General features: G+C 37.9%; 1 protein-coding gene across 5 annotated transcripts; it reads right to left on the minus strand.

Moving 5' to 3' along the window:
- Positions 1-4,274: 4,274 nt before the first annotated feature.
- On the minus strand, positions 4,275-23,015 carry TMEM62 (transmembrane protein 62). 5 transcript variants are annotated; one of them, XM_009812713.2, is made up of 13 exons: positions 22,889-23,015; positions 21,629-21,766; positions 20,501-20,546; positions 16,764-16,905; positions 14,586-14,710; positions 14,316-14,438; positions 13,304-13,459; positions 12,644-12,803; positions 10,870-10,983; positions 9,833-9,917; positions 8,155-8,259; positions 7,154-7,272; positions 4,275-6,223 (listed from the first exon to the last, which is right to left on the minus strand). In XM_009812713.2, the coding sequence occupies exons 2-13, from the start codon at positions 21,666-21,668 to the stop codon at positions 5,897-5,899; spliced, it is 1,542 nt and encodes a 513-aa protein (XP_009811015.2). In that variant the 5' UTR covers positions 21,669-21,766; positions 22,889-23,015; the 3' UTR covers positions 4,275-5,896. The 5 variants fall into 5 exon arrangements, with proteins under 5 accessions (XP_009811015.2, XP_059675991.1, XP_059675988.1 ...); XM_059820008.1 differs by lacking the exon at positions 8,155-8,259 and having other exon boundaries at positions 22,889-22,994; XM_059820005.1 differs by lacking the exons at positions 20,501-20,546; positions 22,889-23,015 and having other exon boundaries at positions 21,629-21,753.
- Positions 23,016-23,234: the final 219 nt, after the last annotated feature.

Raw genomic sequence — 23,234 nt, forward strand, 5'->3', positions numbered from 1 at the left:
TACCTGTGTATTTCAAAAGAGACTTCAACTATGAACTGTGGTGAGTTTGTGTTGTATGAACCTAAGAAAGCAATCATAACAATAACCACTACTGAAAAGATGTTAAAATGTTTTCCTTTCATATGTTGTAGGTGAAGGCCTCAGTTTGACATATTTCTGTTTCCAGAGTTACATTTGCTTATCCCAAGTACAAAAATTTTGTAGTTTTGAACAATGTTTGCTGAAGAGCTACTCCAGAGGGAGCTCATCTCTGGCACTGTGAGTTGACACAACCTCCAGAAATGACAGTCCTCTAGGAAGTTATTTTTCACAACTGAAACAAAATATGATAAAATCATAAAATTCCCAGCACTGTTATTTATACAGCAATTGCTTAGTAATCCACAGAAGTCTTAAGCCTATTAAGAGCTGCTGATGTGAGGCGTGATCCAGAGTGAGATCATGCTGAGATACTGATTCTTTACTGTAATAAAGGCAGCTTGATTGCAGCAGCATTCCCGGAGCTAGGTAAGCTGTGAAGGGCAACATAGGTTCTATCAGCATTAGTCAAATGGCTTTTGGCAAAAAAGAAAAAAAAAAAAGATGGGACAGTCAAAGTAAACCTCATCCTGGTACCCCTGATGTTTAGGATTCTCACAGAAGCATTTTTTAACTTGTGAATCCTGGCTGATGCTACCTCTTAAGAATAAATAAAAGTCAAAGGGAGAAAATGCTTTAAACCAAGTGCCCACAGCTGTAAAAAATATTAATACATCTTTTTTTCACCTTGTCTTAATTTCTTAGTTATTGTAATAGTGTGACTCTTCAGCAGTCATATATTTTGCACTATAGGAGAGGTCTTATTGGACAAAGGGTGACAAATAACAAAAATCCAAGATGCTATGGATGTAGTAGATAGCCACTGGCTACACACAAGCACCAGCATTTGTCCTGTGAAGCTTGACCTTACAAAGATGGTGAGGGATAGTTCATAAGATCTTAAGCAAGGACAAGCATGAATTCAGAGTCGGAGTTGTGTGACCACAGTAAGGTACTAGAATTTCAGCTATACAGTCTTTATAAATAAGCATTTCTTGTTGCAAAGGTTAATAAACAGCATTGGGCAGAGAGACTTTTTTTTATTTTTCTTTGAGCCAATCTTCTGTTTGTATTTTGTAGTTTCTTGCACTCCCATTTCCATCCCTTTTCCCTTTGCACCTTGAACAGTTGCTGTTGGCTGTCCTGTATTTCATTTATTTTCTTTCCTTCTGCTTTCTTACCCTCCATTCCCCCCCACCCTTTTCCTTAATTTTTTTTTAGTTCATCATGTTTCTTGCCCTCCTTTTTGTTGGATTCTTCCTCGATAATCAGAAAAACGCTTTTTTTCATAGGAGCATCCATTAGTGGTTCAGTGCTAGGCCGTGTAGTTCAGTGTCAGGATTTTATGGAAAATGTCAGCAATACCATGAAAAGAGCTGGCCAGCCCAGGCATAAATGTGTCTTACTGGAGTTTATAGTAGCTGTTGTTACAAAAGTGGAGAGAGCGAAGGCAGATGCCTTTCAAATAGCTTCATCTCTTTATTCTGTATTTTAGTGCATTGATCATGGAAGAAGCAGATGCAGGATTACCTAGTCCTGTTGTTGTAACGTTGCTCTCCTGTATTGCTACGCTGCCTTTCTCTTTACTGGGTTCTCTTCACAGTGGGAAATGTTTATAGGATCCATAAATAGACTGCCAGGGGATAAAAGATCATAGGCAGACAGCATATCCTACAATAAGAAAGGGTAACAGCAGCTGGAATAAGCTCCAAACCAAGAAAATATTTTGTGAGACACAACTGGGAAGTCTTTAGGAAAAGCACAGAAAGAAGCAGAAATGCGTCAAAACTTTTTAGCCACAGGAACACAGAATTTTGCAACAGAAAGATACCTTGGGTAGCAAAATTCAGTTTTGCTATAGCACTCTGGGTCGAGTGGTAGTAAGAGGGTGGCTGAATAAGTCAGCAGTTTTGAAAGAAAACTGAAAGTATGAAGTAGCAAAGCAGTGTTTATGCAAGAATAGGGAGGTGCAATTTATGTTCATAGGACTGTCTGAGGGCACAGTGAGAGAAGGCAGTAATGGTTTATGGGGCTATGGGTCTACCCTCCTCTGCTCCACCCTCTTCTTGGACTGGATTCTGTATACCTCTGAGACCCTCAGTCCCTCCTCTGCTGCAAGAAGGAGCCTTCCTCACCCTGTCAGCCCCTACCTGCTTTCTTTTGCCTCCCAGGCTGGGGAACGTGGGAAGGGAAAGTCAAAGGCCAAGGACCAGGCTCTGATGGGGCGAAGTTAGGACAGGAGCCAGCACAGTTGGACTTTCTCCTGATTAAGGGGGCAGCTGGGGGAGGGCAGGATGCCGGCACGCTGGCTACTGGTGCTTTTCCTGCTGGGATGGAGCTGCCTTTCTGTCCCACTCCCTCAGAGCTATACCTACATCTCTCTCTCAGCAATAACAACCCCATTGGAAAGCTGCATGGGCAGCAAGGAGCGTTTCAAACTGGAACAGCCTGTTCTGTGTCCTTGGGCCAGGCAGCCTGAGTGAGCCTTCAGTGCCCTGCAGGCAGCTGTCTCTCTCCTCAGCCTCTGCCTAGGCCAGCTCCAGAAAGGGGTTCTTTCTCTTTGAACTTTTAGAACTGTTTTGGGGTGGGTTTTTTTTGTATTTTTATTTTTTCAGTGTGCTAGGAATAGTGGGAAAAGCACATGGAAAAAGCCTCTCTCCCCCCCATCCTTGCATGTTCCTCTGCACTGAATGCCACAATCTCTTGATTGGGATCACTGGATTGGACATGTCTTCACTGATGACAGTTATAGGAAATTATGCATGGCAATGGTATTCCCCTGGGAACTTCCCTTTGAAAGTTTTGCTCAGCCCTCAGAGCACTGAGGGTAATGCACGCAAAAGAACCTTCTTTTTCCTAGTTCATGATATGCATTTCACAGCATAATTCACCAATGAACACAAGAATTCCTTCATAAGCAAGCAGCATCATGAAAAATTACATGTGCTTTTTCTAAGAGACTTTAAAAAAAGAACAAAGGTTTTTGAAAAACATTCTCAGAATTTTTTTCTTTCCAAATAATAATTTCAAGTGTCCTTTTAGAGTCGTTTCAAATGAAAATTAAGTGTTTTAAAGGAGATCCTCCATGCAGATTAAAAAAAATGCAAACCAACAAACCCTGCAGAGTATTGTAATAGAAGCATTTATACTATGAAAGATTGATTTGTCACAGATCATACTAATGTCTGCCAGCAGTATGTAAAGTATTTCAGCAGTCTGGTGCCATGATCTCCTGTGCTCACTTCATGTAGCTCCTATTTGTCCTCCTAATGAACAGCTTGGAAAGGATACTCTTGACTTCAGAAGACCTCTGTACTCTCATGCTTACCCCAAAACAGCCATGCAGTACTATTTTAAAAAGAAAGAGAACTATATGCCAGAAGTAATGAATACCAAAGCCATTTGCTTCTGTTCAAGTAAAAAAGTAAATAAATTAAATCTTTTCATCCATAAACTGGAAAAACCTGTCACAAACCATGGAAGACTATGAGAAATCTTACGCTGATGCCGATTGATGTAACTGCTAAAATACATTACAGCACAATATTGTGTTATCTTCTCCGTAGAAATGCTGCCTTTCAGTGAGCAGAAGAGCTTAATTTTGAAAGAGGACCAAACCCAGGCAATTCATCAGGACAAGATAGGGCCTGTTACCACTGGAATGTCTCGCTTCAGTCCCTTATGTCGATTTGTGCCTTCTGGGCACCACAGGCCAACAGAGGAGCAAATGCAGTTTTCTTTATAGGGTGGCTTGCAGATTTATCATAATATCTGCCTAGTTGTCAAAGGTTTGTCCAGTTGGCACTAGTTCATTTAAGTGACTGGTGATGTGTTCTGGGAGATGGGCTGTATTTTATGAAAGCAATTTATTTTGTTTGAATTTTAAGGGATTGTGAACATCAACTGCCTTTCAGAGCAGTTACTCTTATTTGAGTCCTTGGAGCCAGGGATAGCACATCTACAAATAAAACATCTTTACTTGCCACACTAAGAATAGCATTGAGAGATTCTTAATAGAATTCCATCCATCTACCAAACGCATCTCATGGAGCCAAAAAGTAAATATTTGACAGACCGTAAGATTTTTAAGTCCACAGACATTTGATTACATTAAGATTTGATTACCTTACAATCAACTGCTACGACCACAACAAAAAAAAAAAAGCCTCACTTCAGAACAGGATCTTGTCACAGGGTATAGATATGAAGGATTTTATTGCCACTTCTTATGCTCCCTGATCACATAAAAGTAACCTAATTGCAAAATGTCAGTTTTATTATTAATTTTTCAGTAGTGTTTCTCACAAGTACATTGTGCCCTGCCTCTTTGATTTTCTAACAGCTTTGCAAAACAAATTTATGTAGCAAGAAATGACATTCTGTATTCTCTTAACAGTGTATTTAACTTACGCAAATGAGAGCTGTTACTCTCTTTTTCCTATTATCAATCATTGAGGAACAGGAATTAAGGAATAGGAAAACTGTCATCTTTTAGAAATAACGAAAAGTCTTAATTGTAATCAGTATTTTCTTCCAATTCGTTTTCCTGTATGCTTTACTACAGTCACTGCTGGTTTTTTTCTAAGGTGCCATAAGTAAGTTACCCCTCCTTTTTCTTGAGGAGCCATAAATAAGTTACTGTAAAATTACCTGAAGTATTTTAAATGTTCCACTCTCAGCACTCTTGTGAAGCAGACCAGTGTTCTCTTTACTACAGATAAAGGCACCTCAAGCACCAGACAGCCTCTTGGCTCTGGATCGTTACAGTCTTCATAAACGCAACTCCTGTCATTTTTAGACTGCGAAAAACTGAAAACAAAGAAGTGAGTTTTCCTAGGTCACTCTTAGGCACATTTGACTGAGGCCCAGAAATACAGCCCTGACCCCCTCACTTACAGACATGATAGGCATCAGACCACATGGTTCCTTTGGGCTCTCCTGTCCTGAGGACACTGTCTCCATCCTTTGCTTTAAAGCTGAACTCTGACTACAGCTGGGAATTCCAGCAACACTGATCATTCACTTTCCTTTCACTGGTCAAGCATGGGAAAATGAGCAACCTCAACAGTGGAAAACGTAACTACTTCCTCCCAGAGAGAGAGCACGTTAATTAGCCAGCACTCCCAGGACAAGACCAATAGGCCATGGCTCAGGTAAACATAAACACAAACACACATATACACACCTAACAGCCTAGGAACTGCTCCTATATAGCATTATGAACTAAAAAAGTGTATAAGCATAGGACTCTTACTGTGAAGGCCACCACAGCACCTTTGCAATAACCATTACTTCATAAAGACACCTGGTCTACTCTTGTAGTTAGTCTTGTAAAAATATATGTAAATCTTGAAATAAAAAGCAAAGTTACACACAAATCCTGGATCTCATTATCAAGATCTATGCTCATTTTCCCCAGCATTATAAAAATCAAGAATTTAATGAACTAAAAATATTTTTCCATTCACAGTAGTAATAAGCAAACATTTCCATTTGTGATCCATGCAGATATATCTATCTTTTCTATCACAAAACCCCCATTATAGAGATTCTTATACAGTTTACTGTATAAGTGAATAATGTATAACTGTATTATATAAGATGTATTATACAGTATATTGTATACGTATAATACAATAAAAGGATGTAATACATATTGTTATACATTTACTATTTAATACAGCTCTGTAGCAATGCAGGTGCAGCTTCAGATCTTACCACCTAATGGTTGGGCTGTATGGAATTCCACCATCACAAAACTATAGGATGTGCCTTGACAGTTTTTAAGTCAAAGAACTTTGAATACTTATATTGTACTTCAGGAGCTCTGACAGTTTTTCATTTCTACTATGTAAGTTCTGAGCTCAGATGATTTCAGTGTCCAGGTTTTATAAATCAGAGTGGAGGTCAGTGCCATCAGCCACGTTCTCATTGGGGAGAGGAAGAAAGCCAAGGTCCCGTAGGTTCGCTGCAGGAAGTAGCAGGAATAGACCTGCCAGGCCAGGAGGAGTGCCATTGCCAGGTGAACAAGCACAGTCACGAGGCATCGGACGTGACGGATGTGGGAACGGAAGCTGTGACCCTGGCATCGCTGCAACAGGCACCAGCACAGATAGGCCATTAATGGCATGTTGAAAAACAACATCTGGAAAGAAGAGCAGAGAAGAATGAGACGATGAGCAAGCGAAGTGTTCTGGGTAACATACATGAGGGCATAGAAAAATAAGAGCACATAAAACTGTCCCATTCTAAAGGCTGAGTACAATTCCCAGAGCTGGAATCTCAGGATGTGCTTCAAGACTCTGCAGCTGATAGAGCTGTGGCTGCCTGTGCCTCGGTCCCAGGCCAAGCATTCCTGCCCAGTGCCTTGCAGTGGGAGGCACTGACATGCATCTGACCTTTCTTGGAGCTGGTTCAGGGAGCTAGAATTGGCAAAATACTAGCACAGTAAAAAAGGAAGGTCTTTATGTCAGTTTAGCCCTCTGACGCAGCCCGCTGTGGTGTCAGACAAGTGTTAGCAGTAGCATAAGGGAGGGACCATAAAGGAGGCAACCCTAGCTTCATCTGGCTTAAATGCCAAGGAACTACACCCTCTCTTTCCGACTAATGGCATCTGGGAAAACCAGAGGGCAGGCAGGTCAGACTGCTGGGAAAACTGGACTCGTGTGTACTTGGAGAGTGACACCTACTGATCTGAAGTGTTCAGGGTGCAAGGGCTGCCCTGGCCATTCAGTTCCTTTTGCTTAATCACTGCAACCTGTGAGTGAGCTGAGGATAAAAAAAAAACTTGAGTAGTAAATTTGTAGAGATGGCCTCTAATCCAGACATCCAGGAAGTCCGAAGCAACATCAAATAGAGGAAAAGAGAAGTTTGAGAAAGTAATGCACAACCTCCTTCCTTTCTGCCCTTTAAATCTGCAGAAAGTTAAGAAAGAGCTGTTGTAGGCAGGCATGGCCACTAATCTTCTCTATCCTTCCAAGACTCCTTTCTTTATAAAACTATTAAAAAAAAAAAACCACAGAAAAAATTCCCAGAAGAAAGCAGTTTGTCAGCCTTAATTTTTATAAATATGTACCTGTAAAATCCCAACCACAAATGTTAGACTGCCCTCTAAGAAGGAGCCACCAACGAACACCCCAAAGGAAAAACAGGCCCCCACCTGGCCATCTATCAGTTCACCTACAAACCATGGTCCTGAAAGAGAGGAAACCAAACATACAGCACCATCAGAAAATACAATACAGACATGGCCCTTTTTCACATGGCCCTTTGTACTCCTGAGCACAAAGTGGTTAATTGGGGAAAACCACTTCTCTATTGCTTGTCTATAGTAATAAGCCTAATGTTTTCCTCTTCAACAAAGAGCAATCTGATGAACGTTCCTGATGTGAAAATATCATGGTACACCAATGAGTTGTGGCATGCAATGACTTTTAAGTTGGTTTCATCTCTGTGACAATTTTCAATGCCACATACAGCATTTTCCTTATGAGAGAAATGAAAAGATAGACCCTTTCAAATGCTGACCTCTTCCCAGAATTACAGTAAGACATATGAAAGACATGGTCATAAACAATTCCAGCTTGGCTCAGCTTAGAAGTAAAAATGGGCAGGCAACACTATGTTGTGCATACTACACTGACTGCAAAGAAAGTAGCTATTTTTGTAACATATTATGAGAGGAGAAATAAGCTAAAATTGTTAGCATCAGAGCCGAGACGTTTCTGTAACATGTCATGTGGAATGTACATGCCATATACTCATTTTACACCAAGGTACAACCAGATCTTACTCAAAGAATAAGTGAAAACCAAATTAAATTTAAAAATACTCCCTTTGCTTTCAGGGTAATTTCATAATTTAAGTGCTTAATTAATTCTAGGGCTTCTAAGTCAGGCTTTTACAAAAAAACCTTTAGTCTCTTTGGACATTAACTTTTCAAGCTCCACATAGATTCTGTAACTTAAGTAGATTATTCCCTGTTCTCCAAGAGGTTATAAGTCTCATTTTTCATCAGGATCTGATGTTTATTTTAAAAATACTGATATATGTCCTCCAGTACTCCAGGTTACTTACCCAGAATGGTGTATAAATTCAGAACGAGAATTGAGTAATAGAAGGTGTTTGTTTTACTGAAGACATGAAGGGAATACGAGGTCAGAGTAAGTAATCCTGGCTTTTCTAAACAGAGACAACATTTAAGAAAAATATACTTGATTCAGGTTGCGACACACACACACACACACACATATACACAAAAATATTGGTCTTTCTGAAACAAATCTGCACATTATTTACTCATTCTGTTAAATAAGAAATATAAAAATAGTATTTGGTATGGCTACAGATCAAATGCAAGGGAATGCATTTCTACTATTACTGTGATAACTGAAAGTAAGGAATCAAGAAATATAACAATCTATGTTAAAAACAGCAGAAGGAGCTGCCATTTTAAATGAGTACACTTACTGTATGTAAATAAAACTGAACGACCATTCTATACCCAGAAAATGAAGTTAGCTAGAATGAAAAACATGGAGAAAGTTCATATTAAATGAAAAGTAAGAGATTCAAAACAGTAACTGTGTAAACCCAAAAAGGCAGGTCAGCATGGACTAGATTAACTGGATTTTCTTTGATTAAATCTACTTGGTGAGATCTGATAGCAACTTGGATAAAATGAAGGCTAGGCATTAAAATGGCAGCATTCTGACAAGTGTGTGATGTTAGCAAAAAAAAGCAATATTCATTTTCTAACTGAAGCAGACAATTCATAGATTGAGATCAAGAGCACCTTCCTATAAAAGCTAGCTTTTAGAGTTTCCCCTATTACGTGGCTGCCCTTCTCACAAAGCGTCAATTCCCAAAGGGCAAGCTTGACCTTTGGAAATCAACAGCTCTAACAATTCTGTTCACTAATTTGTAAAACATTTGTCATGGTCTCCAGGGACCTAGCTGATCACAGAGTGCTAGCTCGTTTCATTTTTAGCTGCTCTGTTCCATAAAGACAACTGAAAAATCTATTCTTTTTCTATGTAAGCAGTTGCTGTAGTTACCTCAGGATGCTACGTGATTATGAGTATAAAGAAAGGGACATACACTGACATGAGAAGGAAGGGAGGTGGCTTCCAGAAAAATCTCATTAGTAAGGTGTGGTTCAAACAATTGTTTAAAGGATAAACACCATGAGCTTAACAGTATTAATTTTCATTTACCAGATTTATCACAAATTATCCAGTTCTGTCAGAATTGGTCTTAATATTATTTTGAGAAAGACCCAAGCCTGCTCACGTTCTGTGCAAAGATTAACAAAAATTATTTTTGTAGAAGGAAACCTGTTTCTCCACTCAGATGACAGAGAATTCTGTGCCAGGTGTAGTGAAACAAGCACACATACAGAACTAATCCAAAATAAAACATTCCTTTCCCTATGCATGGGATTCTTCAGTGAGAAAGTTAAAACGAAACCTTTAGACTTAAATTAATTGAATTTTTGTTTAAACAAAGGTACCTGATCAAGTTTTTAGTTTTTAATTTACTTTATTATGTGATATATTGGAGGGTTTCTGGGTCCCCTTAAAAGGAAAACAGCAGCTTCTGAGAACCGAATCAAACCCCGCAGTACTAGATGCAAAATGCATATGGTGATTAACAGCGCAATTACTTATAATACTGTTAGGATACAGATAAATAGTAAAAAAAGTTTAGGGAAAATTAGATCCTCTAAAAACCACAGACAAATAATGATTCATACCTTTGAGTACTGGCTTTTGGAGGTATCTGAAAATAACAAGCAAGGCGATCTGAATCAGCACAATCAGTCCAAAGAGCACACGAGCCTGAAAAGACAGTTTTAACTCTAAGGCAGCCCTGTAGTAGCTGCCTTTGAGCATGCCTCAGGGACATTGATGGAATGATACAAATATTTCTAACTGAAACACTGATGGTGTCATTGAACTGAAGAGTAAAAAGAAACTTCAGAGTTTCTAAGTTATTGGACTTGCATCTTACTGACTTGAATTCAGTTGCATGGCTGCAAGTGATAGACCTGAATCTTTCGAAAAAGGGGTTTGTAAAACACATGCATAGGAAGTGTATTTACACGTTTTCAATGTAAAACATTTTCTGAGTGTTGTACTGAATAGAACTGCAGCTCAAGACATGGGGGAGAATATCGGTTACTGATTAACAAAACTAATATAATAATTTCAAGCCAATTATGATACTATCTACAGTCATGTGGACTTTCCTGTGTTGTTCTACAAGTGCACCTAAACTATTACAACATGTGTTCTTTGCATGTACTGAGCTGTAACACTTCTGGATATGACCTGGAACTTACTGAAGTCAATGGGAATTTTGCCGTCCTCTTTGCTAGAGCCAGCTATAATGTCAGCAGCTGATGTGAGGCTTTTTCCAGCATTCTTGCCAGTACACATATTACAACAGATCACAGTGAAGTTTTCTTTGATTTAATGTTTCCTTTTTCTACTATCTCCAGTAGCTTCTTTTCCATTTCTTGCCTGCACAAAATGTGTGTATACCTATGCCCAAAAATGGACAATTGTGACCAAATCCAGGAAGTCAACTGTTTGCATGAACCATTGCTGCACATTCATGTTTGAAGTGTGCAACTTGAGAAAGGAAACTTGAAATATTTGTTGAATTCCAATGGAGTCATCTCTGGAAAAAGCAAAGTGCGTTCAAGTCTACAAGGAATTAGGAAAATGCCTCCTGCAGTCTCTGGGGAAACCAACACGGAATGACAGCTGTTCTGCTGAAAGTACTTACAAGAACGTAGTGGTCAGTGAGAAGAATAACAGATGGCCAAAAGCCAAATCTAAGAGAGAGGTTTTCTTCCATAGCAAATATATGACCCCGTGTGCCAATTCTTCCTGAAGCATCCTAGATTGATATAAAATAAGAGAGCAATTAGATACCAGTAGTGCACAAAATATCTAGTTAAAGTTGCTAATTATCATTACAGCTATTCTGGAAAGATCCAATTGACGCATGCAGGACTGGCATTCTGCTGTATTAAATACTTCTACTTACAAAGGATTACTTACTGTCAATTTTGTAGTTTCAAGTAAATTGGTGATTGTAAGATCATAATCTGAAAGTGCTATATATGAAGAAGATCCTGTCAGAGATTCAGCAACTTGTGGAAGATAGTGACTATTTATCGGCTACCACCACCACTTGTTTTCCAAAAGCTCAATTCTAGATAATAGCCCATCTTAAAATATTGTGAAGCTTTATTGTGCTGCTTTTCTAGCGTATTTGCTAGAAACTTATTGATAAACAATAACAGTGCTACATTTATTCAACAGTTTGATATTTCTGCATGTGTAACACTGACACCTTATCTTCCAGTACATAATAAATGGTTTATTTATAGTAAAGGATTCAGTATGTTAGTGTGATTACAATATTTGAGACAATATTTGAACAATCCTAGAAACAATGTACAGCAATTGAGTATTCTTATTTTCTCCAGGTACCTAACTCAAGTTAACGCTTCATCCTCCTCGCTTTCCCTAAACTATTCAGTTACTAGATGTAATAATGATTTATGACTGGAGGGGAAAGGAAATTAATCCTTTAAAAATCCCATTCAGTTATCTGATAACAAGCATGTATTTGCAATCAAAACTATTGCTATGCAGGCCTGTATAACCCTCTTCAAATGTTACTCAGTTCTATGCATGTTTTCATCATAGTTAAAAAAAAATCAAAAATGAACCCACTTATAAAATGCAGCTTTCCCAAGTAAAGCATCACAGAAAAAGGTAACAAGCGAGGAGGTAGAACACTGGCAGTACAGAAAGGCCATTAGAAAAAAAAGCAGTATCGCTTCTGTCCTGTGAAAAATAATGCCTAGCTGAGTTCCACCAAGCAGGACAAAGCTGGTTTTCCCATTACTATTGTGCAAATGTGCAGAACGTTAGAACAGTCTGATCAAGTTCTTCAAAGGCCGCTTGAAGGTACAAAAATAAAATATAGTACCAAGAACAGAAGCACTCACTGAAAAATGTTTTTTTCACCCAGTAACCTAATATCAGTTAAGTCTGATGTGCTGGGAAACAGAAACCGTGTTCACTGTCAGTCTGTAAGAGATCATGAAAAGAACTTCAAACAGATAATCAAAGACAGCATTCCAATCTTCCAGATCCAGTTCCTTTGCCTTCTGAACTAACATGATGCTACTTCCTATTTTCCTTGATCAAGCCCAATTATTTTTTTTCCAAGACAATCTTAAAAGTTAATTGTTGCCTGTTACTCAAAATAATTAATTTTTGACCAATTACTTGCTCTTCTGTCATGTCTTATTACATTTTTCACGAAAAATAAGAATCCTTTTGTCCAGATGCTTTATGAATATTTTAGTGCACAGCAGTCAGTGTTTTTTCATTTAATAAATCCTTTGGGTTTTGTAATCATACAAATATGACAGGAAGTCTCTTACCACATATTTTGTCCCTAGTTATGTGATGCAGAAGGGTGATGGAGCAGACAGGACAACATAAAAATTCAATACAAGGAATGCCAACAGGTACCTTACCTGGACAGTCACATCTATGTGATGAAACCCTTCACTGTAGTTTTGCGGGCTCCACCTCAGTACATAGAGAGGGCCAGACACCTGATGCGCGCTCCCCAAGTGAACTCCATCTATATAGACTTTGACGGAGATAATGACAGAAGGAGAGAAGGCCAGAATTCTAAGGAGTGAATAAACAGCAAAATAAACAGATTTGTTACAGGACTTGCAGATTTGTCATTACTTCCTGAGGAGAAGTCCCTAAAGATTATGCTACCTTGTATTGAAGAGTTCAAAAGACCTGGAAATTAAAACGGTGAGATATCTGTAGGCTAATGGTAACATGGTTGCTCTTTCCTACAGTTAAAAAGAGAAGTTCTGCATGGTATTGTGCAAAAGAATAGGATAGAAAACTGGGCTGTGGAACAGACAAAAAAGTGGCAGAGATCCTCAGGTCCTGGCAGAAATAATCTTAGAACACTTGCTGTCAAAACATTTGCTAACACAAGTGGGATGCATCCTCCTGCACACATACAGACATATAAATAAATACTTGTAGATGTCTTCATTAAAAATTTCTAGTCTCTCTCTCTAAAGTCCTTTGTTGTTTTTTATAACGAAGAAAGATCCCAACTATTAAAATATAGTTAAATATTGTGAAATCAAGAAATTACAGGGTACCTAATATGAGTGGAATAAAGAATTTTGACTAGTGGTTCATGAGCAGAACTGCTGTAGAGGAAGGATTTGGGATTGGTGATGAGAACTACAGGCCATTCTTCAAAGTTAAGATCTGCGAAGCTAAGGAGGTCATGATCAAATGCAAGGATCCGGTACCTATAATGAAAGGAAAAAAATTTTGATACGAACTACTGCATACACAGCTGATTCCCATGCTTCCCAAGTTCCTAAACAGAACTTGTTTGATTTATTTTCCATTTATTCTCTTCTGTAGCTGATCCTATATTAACCAACTCTGCTGTATTAACTGTACAGCTGGTTACCTCTGACCTGGTCCATTTTATTATAAATCACTGAAGCACCACTCAAAATTCCAAATATCAAGAACTATTGAATTTTGCACATGAATCAGATAGATGAACATTATGTTAAAGAAATAAAATATAATGTACATTACTACAGTGTCTGGGTAGGTGCTCTAGTTATGGACAAAGACCCCAGTGTGCTCTCTTCCGGTACGCATACAAGTATCTTTCTTAGGATTACTGCAGAATAAAAGCTAATATACTACTATACATTCCATGTAGCAGCGGACAGCTTTTGATATGCTGCTAAGGTAACATTTCTCAGGTAGACTATTTTTGTCTCTAAAATTCCAACAGCTGGTGCAGAGCATGGGTATTTTGAAGTAGTGATGCTGAATTTTATTACAATTTATTTGTCTACTTTGAATAATAAACACATACTAAATAGACATTTACAGGTCCTCTTTTTAAAAATTTCTAAATATCAAGAATGAATCAAAAGATTACTTAATTTATTAGCACACTGTTGGTATAGGGAAATAAAAATCCCAAACTTACACACAGAGACAGTTTTCAAAAGCATTAATAGTAATAACCAGTCAGGCAGATGTAATGCTTCTTTCAAATTCTCCAAACAGCATAAAAGGGAATCACAATACAACCAGGTAGGCTCCACATAATAATTTGCTCACATAGGGTTTACTTACTTCCTATTATCCATCCAGTCTCCCAGTTCGAGTTCCAGAGTACCGCCACGGTGTTGACTGTGCAAGACTGGCATCAGCCCACCCATTGTATGGAGATGTCCACATAAATAGGCTGTGGCAGAACTAATAAAAGAACATACGAATGGTGATTATTTGGGTGGGGAGGAAATACCGCTGCAGAAAACCTGAAAAGTGACAGACAAGTATGTGAAGAGAGGCAAGAAATGTATTTCAGACGGAAAACATACAGGAAAAAAAGAAAGATCTTACCTCATTAATGTTCGTATTCCTGGGGCTGGGGAGATGATTGTTGAGGTGGGAAAATGGCCAAACCAGATAGTATGATTGCTGTGCAGACTTTCTGTTGCCATCAAAGATAGCTCTTTCATTTGATTCTGAAAGGGGCAGGTGTTTGAAAGACAAACAAACAACCAGACAAAACTGTTTAACATTCAGGCTGTTTGGAAAGAATAGCAAAAGGAAAGCAGAAAGAAACTAATGAAGAATGCAATTTATCCTTTTTTTTTGTACAGAGAATACTTTCGATTGCTTCAGGGACTTGTGCATGAACAAACCGTACTACTAGATGTATCCCTAAAATCCGACGTTGGAAAAAGAAAGTGAAAAGAAGACACTCAACACCTGCCTTGTAACAGAACAGAGGAAAAGTGCACTATAAAGAAAGATTTTGGTAAACTGTATTTCTGTCATTTCTAGTGCTTATTTATATAGCCAAAGATGACACGCTTGAGTTGATTTTACAAATATCTTTACCTTACAATTATCATCCCCACTATCTCTTGAGTTGCTAGATGGCCTTTTATGGGCATGACAGACTATAGAAACTGTGCACCATATGCTTCAGTCATTTAACTGGATGAACTATGATGCTGAATGTTGAAATTATTACTCAGTCATTGCTGTTAAAATTAAGCAAAAGTAACACTTTACACAGCAGGTAAAGTATGTCTCCTTTACTCATTTGACTTCCAATATTAAATCAACCGCTTACTGTCCAGAGAGATTCCCAATACGAGCAAGATCTCAAAGCCTAACAGAGGCAGGAAAACTAAAACCGGAAAAGAACACAAATCTGCTCTTTCGCCATTTTGCAGATCATCTTTCAGGGTAACCCAGAGAACCACCAACATATTCTTTTCCCTCCTGCCTGAAAAGAAACGCTGAAGGGCATGAATAAAGGAAACAGAAATAAAGGTATATTAAAAAAGAATGGATTCAGTATACCGTTTTGGGTTAATGTAACAGGCTTATTAAGTGAAATTATATTTCCTTTGCCTTTATGAATTTGGGCTTTAAGAATATTTTTACCTAAGCTATGCAATCAAATCACTGATACAAATCTAATTTATTTTTCAAATTCCTGGCAGAGTTTTAATTCTTAAAAGTTACAGGTATCTAATTTTTAGGTTTGTGCAAAAATCTGCAAATGATGCTCTCTGGACTCCTGCTGCTGGGTAATTAGCAAGCAAATGCTTGACTTACTGCAGCCAAGACAGGAGCTCTAGGCTCAGCTGCATTTCTTAGCTCCTTGAGAGTTTGTCTGCAAATCTACTGCACCCACTATGGATTACAGTAAATAATGAGAACCATACTTGGCACTCCTACATCACCTTTCATCTAAGTATCACCAAGTGCTTTACAAACACTTAATTAAATGTTGAGCCTCCTTTAGACAAGATTAGAGGGAGAACATTTTACTTTTCATTGAGGCCGTTATCACAGGCAAAATATGACTGACATCTGTTTACCAGAACACAGTAACTCTCTGCCGACACTTCAGATGAGTACCTCAAGAACAACGGCATATCAACAAACTACAGAGAAAAATCAAAGGGAAGCAAAATGAACATTATCTAAGCTGATATGTGATATAAACATTGGGATTAATGTTATTCTTTCAAAACAACACCATGTAATTTTTATGGACTCAGAAGATCAGATCTCACTTTCATAAATGACACATTTCTTTATAGCATTATCTTTCACATTAATCCATTGGTAAGTGCAACTCTCATCTGTAATATTAATGAAAAAAAGCATCTAACAAAGCAAAAAAAGGAGTGAAATTAGAAAGTTTGGGGTTTGGTTTTTTAAACCTTTACAGCACCTAAGGAAATTATCACTCAAGTCTAGCTAAATGCTAACAAACTACTGACAGTATCCTTAAAATGTCTCATTTGACATTTTTGTACTGGATTATTTCTTAAGAGAGAAAACGCAAACTCTGTATGTTAAGTAACATATTAATTTTTCTAAATAAACATCCCACATGCATAATAACTTAAAAATGTAAAGACTCTTTTAGATGAAAACAAATCTTTCAGACAATTCTTCTTTATAAAAACAAACAAACAAACACACCCCCCGAACAAAACACTATATAAGTAAAACAGCCATCAAAATGGAATGCCAAGACTTATAAAATACCATGTTTAAAATCCCGAAGAAATTATAGGGTCTCTTAGGGCCTGGGCTGAGTGTGGCATCCACACAGATGAATGAATAGTTCCCAAAAGAGGTGGTGAGGATGTAATGGAAAGAGCCATCTTTACGCCAGGCAGAGTATTTCCTGCCAAAATAAAATGGAAATACTGCTGTTAGGAAAGCTTGCAGCAATGACAAAAATTACCTGCACAGTATAAATGCAAGATTTTTTGCATTCGATCTAGCTCCATCTTGTTACTGCAGTAAAGTCTCTTCTTAATAATCAATGGCATTGAAAAGTCTGTACTTCAAAGAAGATGCATTACATGGGTCATCTGTTAAGAGAAGCAGCAGGTTAGCACACAAACATTTTAAAAAAATGTTAGCATAAATACGCTTTCCCTGAGCAATGTGGTACTTTTTTTATGGATAAAGGATAGGCCAGCAGCATAAACAATGCAAAACAAATAGGCAAGACGACAGGACAGCATGATCTCACACCACTCTTAATTAAAGGAGATCTGCAAAGGAAAAAACAAAAAACAAAAAAACCCTGTCCTTCATTTATTGTTGGTATCCGAAAGAATTTTTCAAAAGGAATTTTTCCTTGCTTACCTAGAAATAACAGGGACATCAAGTCTTGTCTCCACTATTTTGTTAGAGATCTCTTAAATTACTCTTATGTAGAATGATCAGCTGTTGGCTAATGGAATATGATTTTGAACCAAAGAAATATTGAACCTTTTCAGTTATTTTCCAAAAGATCAAAAACAGAGACACTACACTACACCAAATCTTATAAATAGCAAAGAAGGCAGCATTTCCTCTTGCTTATTACTCTTTTTTGTTTTTTGACGTAGCAAATCTTACCGGTTCTCCTGTCACCTCCGGAATGTCATCAGAATTCTTCATTCAAAGAGTAAAAGGAGAGAGCAAAAAGGGTTGCTGCTTTTTTGCACATTACCTGATGTTAATCTTAAAATACTCTAAGAGAGAACTGTAACCAGGGAAGGACTTAAAAGACATGTCAACTAATTCCACCTTTTTTCTTTGCCCATGGTTTTATGCTAGTATTGGCTACAATAAATACATGTAATAATGAATATACACATTGCTTTCTCTCCTTCCATTGACAACAGATATTTTCAGGTTTTCTAACTTCTAAAATTGAAGTGCTTTTGATACTTTATGCTAAATGGGAATTGTACATACCCTCCACTGGCAAAGACAGATAACATTCCAACTAATGATACCTACTAAATTGCTCAATTAAGAATTAAATTCTGTAACTAAAATGATTATGAGTAGATCTGAGATTAACTAAAACTTACTGGGTTTAATGGGGGGGGAGATTTTTTGTTTTCCTTCAGGTTTTTGGGTTGGTTTTTTGTGTGTGTCTGTGTTTGGGGTTTTTGTTTTTTTAAACTCCCTGCATGATATGTGGAAGCTAAAACATCCCTGAGTTCAGATGATGAGTATAGTTTGAACACAGCCATCCAGAAACCAGTTCATATCACTATTCCTCCACCAATCAGAATAAACAATAAAATTGACGGAAAGGTTGACCTGAACAGAGTAAAAGCCAATAGATTAAAAACAAGTTTCAGATATAAATCAATACTTCCAATGCCATAAAGACCCTTTCACAATGTTTAATTTTTTTGAAGTTAATGTTACCTTTATGAACATCATGAACTTCAATAAGAAAACTGGAAGCTCAGTATCATAATCCTAAGATTTCTGCCTTTAGTTCCACTTAGAGTATACGTAACAGCTGAATCATCCTCTGCTCATGCTGTGGACATAAAATAGGAACCCATGTTTTTGTGTAAAAATATTATTGTATTTCAATACAACTGCTGCCTTCTTTAATTCTAATACATAATGAACACCAGAATGTGGTGTTGAAGAACTGTTTTCCCTAGCCTCTATTTTTATATCTGCAAGCTACAGTGCTCTAAAGTTGCAGCAAACGTTGAGTTATTTGTTCAGGATCACATAAAGGCAAGCAGACAGTGCCTTACTCTCACTCAGACAGAAAAAAAAGAGAGACATTGTCCTTTTCACTGCTCAACTTCGCAGGGGTAGGGGAGAAGAAAAGGCTTCCACAAGACTCCATTTCACTCCACCATCTCCTTTCTCTCTTCTTAGAGTGTGACGCATTTACTAAAAATTTTCTTAATCTTTGTATTTTATTAAAGCATCAGATTAATAGAATTGTCCCTGTAAAGAGAGTTCTGCCTTTAGTGATGCTTAATAGCTTTTAAGGACTCTTAGTGCCTTTCTTCAGTCTTAGATAGAAAGTATGATAAATCTCATTAAAGTTTCTTTATTTTGCTATGATGACAGACTATAATAAAGCAAAAACCATTATGAGAACACATTTGTTTAGCAAGACACTGTTAATTAATAAGCAAAGACTTTTTCACCTGACTCCAAATTTCACTCAGAAATTCTTAGGTTGGCTAAATTGCTTTGAAATTTCACCCTAATCCTTTCCAATCCCTTTTGCTATTAGTGCATCTTCAGTGTGGACTAGAGGCAGGTGATCCATACATCTTTCCAAACAGTAAGCTTGTCCAGGCCAAACAACAATCCAGGGATGATCCGGCAAATTCACTGCTGCTACATCCTCCCATGTGTGTCATTAGGACTTCTGATAGCAGCCTTAAACTAGAGTGGAAGACTGATACTAGATTGTCATGTAGCCATAACTGTGGCAAAAAGATATAGGGATGTGCGCTGCACTAGTGCATCCAAAAGCCTTGTTAGCACCCTACATTCATACCTTCATGGTAAATCCACATGTGAATTCCATGTTCTCCTGCAAATGCAGCTGCTGTAGGATCCTATCCCACAGAATTTATAGGAAAACGTAGCTGCTCCTGCTGGGCCACAGGGAACTGAAGCGAATTGAACTATCAGATGTTTAATCTGTGTTCTTACTGCAAAGTGGATGGCTTAAGAGCCTGAACTGAAGTAGAATTTAGACTTCCAAGTCCTCCTCCAGTTCCAAAGAGTCAAAGCTGAAAGCACCACCAAAATTATGAGACAAGGTTTTGTGTTCAGATGTGAAGGGCAGGAGAAACTGAGAAGTTAAAAATGAGTTACAACCGAGGCTACCTTTACAACGTACAAGCAAAAGAGCCAGCTGAAGAGGGTAAAGGTATCCTCACCTATCTTCACATTTAAATCTCAAGTGTGTTCCTCAAGAACATTTGTCCACCCGTCATCATCATCTGCCTTCTTGCTTCTCTACTTTTAATTTTCTAAAATGACTCAGATGTGAAGAAATGGCTCAGATAAAAGTTAGACCCATATGACATGAAAAGCCCTTCTGGGCATGCAGAAAGAACATTTAAAAAAGTGAAGTTTTCTCTTGCTTTCCTTTTTCATCTATTTTAAGGAGGAAAAGCATTCTTTGGGAACACTGGTTTTACATGACTGTTCTGAGGAAACTGAACACATAATGCACAGAACATTTCCTAGACACAGGCAGATTTACAATATATTCAATTACAAAACACAGAGGGATAAAAGATAAGAAGTCTGAGCAAAGAATTCTCTATTTTCTCAATCTGTTCTGCTCTACTAACTGGCAATGGAAAAGACAGAGGGAATAGCAAATGCGATCCTAGACTATAGGAAAGTCAGTGAAAAAGCATATATGTGATAACTGAAAACAGAATATTGTTTAGTGAGTTTGACTATAACGACATCTGTATGGTAAATAAAAGTACCTGTAATAATTCCGAACGCTATCCAGGTGTGGAATGTTGAATGAATCTGTAAGGGGGAGAAAAAGGAAATGAAGAAACTTTCAGATCAATTATTTCCTAATGTCGAGATAAAGCAGTCTCAGCAGGCACTGAAGAGCTATTTTTTTTAAAATGCGTAATTGACAAGCAGACTGTCTAACTGTGCAGAGAAGACATTATATACTTGATGCAGTTGACCTAGAAGTGGAAACAGCTTTCTCATTTAAGTTTCAATTCAAAGAAAATGTTGTTGTGGGAATGTAAATTGTAATTTAGTGGCTAAAAGCTAACCAAGTGTCTCCATTTTGGCCATAAAGCTTTTCAGCAGCTTTTTTGATTGGATGCATTCTCTATAAGTAAGACCTAACTCATCCAAGGAAACTAAAGTAGCAACAGCATCAGAGAATAGCATGTGTAAAACAGAGAGCAACTTAGGGAACTGGGGTCCACTTCTCCATTAAGGCTGGTAACAGAAGCCTGATAGGGAAATGGGAGTAAAATGTCATATACGGGCTGTATATGACAAAGCATGCACTTTTTTTTCCCCAGTGCTAGGCTTTCTAGTTTTGCCCTTCCTGTAACAGCTGGCTTATAGAGTCTACAAGGTTGTTAACTTGTGTTTGAATGCTTAGAATGTAGTGACAACTATGATGCGTATAAACTTCCATGAGTTCTTCCATTCAAAAGAAACCGAATTTCCTTTAATTGCTGAACATGTGATACTTTTTAACTTAAACCTGTGGGGGGAGATCTGTGAAAAGTAAATTGAAACCATTTCTTCAGTAGGGTAAGGTTACAATTTGCCCTTCCATTAAAAGATGGGTAAATAAACTAATGACCTGCAAACCAACATCTGAAGCTATGTTCTACCACTTGCCAGGCAAAAGCAATAAATTAAGACTCTTACTTCCCTGGTACTAAAACTCCAGTAAGTGCCTATGAACAAAGTGTGCCCTCAGTAGAGCATACACATGGATGGCAAGCCTGTCTACTGACTCATAACCACCACTAACACGCTAGTAAGTACTAACACTTTACCTCTATATTCTAACTTGCCTAAATCAGCTCTTTAATCACAGAAAAGAAAGAGATGTTTCATTTCCTTCTTACCATGATTCCCTTTGATGTCTATCCACTTGGTTTTTTTCATGACCCTTGATCTCTTCAGGATTGACTGGTAAGTTTTCCATTCTACTTCTACCTGCTCAGATCCCAGTTTATCTCTTGTCTTAGCATCTGTCAGATCACCTGAAAGTGTACAAAGGTGAGATATAACTAGAAGCCTACGCAGCTTACAAAATACTGTAACTAGGCAAGCATGTAATCCAAGCCTCGTTGTGTAAGTGGCTGCAGGCCTCCTGTGTGCAATCCGAATGTTTCTGTCATCTGGTCCATAAGGTTACCATAAGGGTAAATGCCTTCTAATGCAGATGTGGCAGCCTTCAAACATCTATCAACCACGTCACTGCACCACTTTTACTAATGCCACGCCAAAGTAAAGAAAACTGTTATGCATTCATTATACCTGAAGATTCTAGTCATAGAAACTTTGTTTAAATTCACACCTTCTGTATCCCCTCAAACTCCAACTAAAGTTTGAACCATTCCCATTTCTGTTCATATAGTAAAGCCTCCCTGCATTGCTAGTTGAAAGATGTATGCTAACTATTTCTCAACTCTTAACTTAAAAAGCAAGCAGCAGGTAAGTAACTCTCTGTAGAAACAGAAGTCCAGGTCTAGCATTAAGATTCTAAAGCCTTGCATATAGCAATGGCTCAAAGTCTTTATTTGCTTACCAAAACTTAATCCATTTCAACAGCAATAGTAAGCTATCAAATGAAATGGCAAGGCTTATTTCACCTGTCTTGGTGTGATATGTTCAAACGGAAACCAGCAATGAAATCTTACATTAGTTCACAGGTGAATTTCATACAAATGAGCAGGGATTGTTCTGAGAGAGGAACTGGCTCTTAATGACTAATCAGAAACATTGCTCACTTCTGTAATTTCAAATACGAAGAATGATGTACAATCACTACCAGGAGGACAAGAAGGAAGGTATCTGCTAGCAAGGACTAAGGTGTAGTGACAAATATTGGGAAAACAATAGCTATATTGCATAATAATGTCTTTGTTACATATAATGCACACTAAACTCACTGTCAGACTCAAGACATCGAACAAAAAGTAATTGAGTTGAGAAGTTACTCTCTTCTGCTTCTAGCAGTCTATCTTCAGCTGCAATTCCATTTCCATTGCTTAAGATACCTTAAGGCTTTAAAGCTCTCTCTTGAGATCCTAGAATTTTGCTTATTTGCTCTTCCTTTGACAGCACATTCACCAGGAAATTCACACTTTTTAATTGCTTACCTGTTGCTAGAACAAGTGCTGGCTGAATTATATCAATTGTTTCAGAACAGAATTTTTCGAAGTCATGAGCTCGTTTGGGATCCCGAAATCTACTGATATGAATATCTGACACCTGCAAAAGAAAAAAATGAAACATTGTCCCAAGCAGAGGGTTATTGCTGCCCAGGTTGTTCTGCAAAGCCAGGTACGTAAGAACGCAACATAAGATCAGTCATAGTGATCCATATCAGTATAAGGGATACAGGGAGAAACAGAAGTGGGTGACTAGGGGAGAACAAAAGCAGAGCAAGCATATGATATTGCATCTCTAAGCCCTAAAATCACATTTACATAATGAAAATTTCCT

This window comes from Gavia stellata, chromosome 7 (genome assembly GCF_030936135.1).
Source record: "Gavia stellata isolate bGavSte3 chromosome 7, bGavSte3.hap2, whole genome shotgun sequence".
NCBI classification, from domain to species: domain Eukaryota; kingdom Metazoa; phylum Chordata; class Aves; order Gaviiformes; family Gaviidae; genus Gavia; species Gavia stellata.

Coding starts and splice junctions, on each gene's coding strand:
- TMEM62 (XM_009812713.2), bottom strand. CDS start 21,668: ATGAAAAAAACCAAGTGGATAGACATCAAAGGGAATCATG. Junction 14,439..14,585: donor GGAATACGAACATTAATGAG/GTAAGATCTTTC, acceptor TTCTTTTATTAG/TTCTGCCACAGCCTATTTAT. Junction 9,918..10,869: donor TCACTGACCACTACGTTCTT/GTAAGTACTTTC, acceptor CTGTCTTTTCAG/GCTCGTGTGCTCTTTGGACT.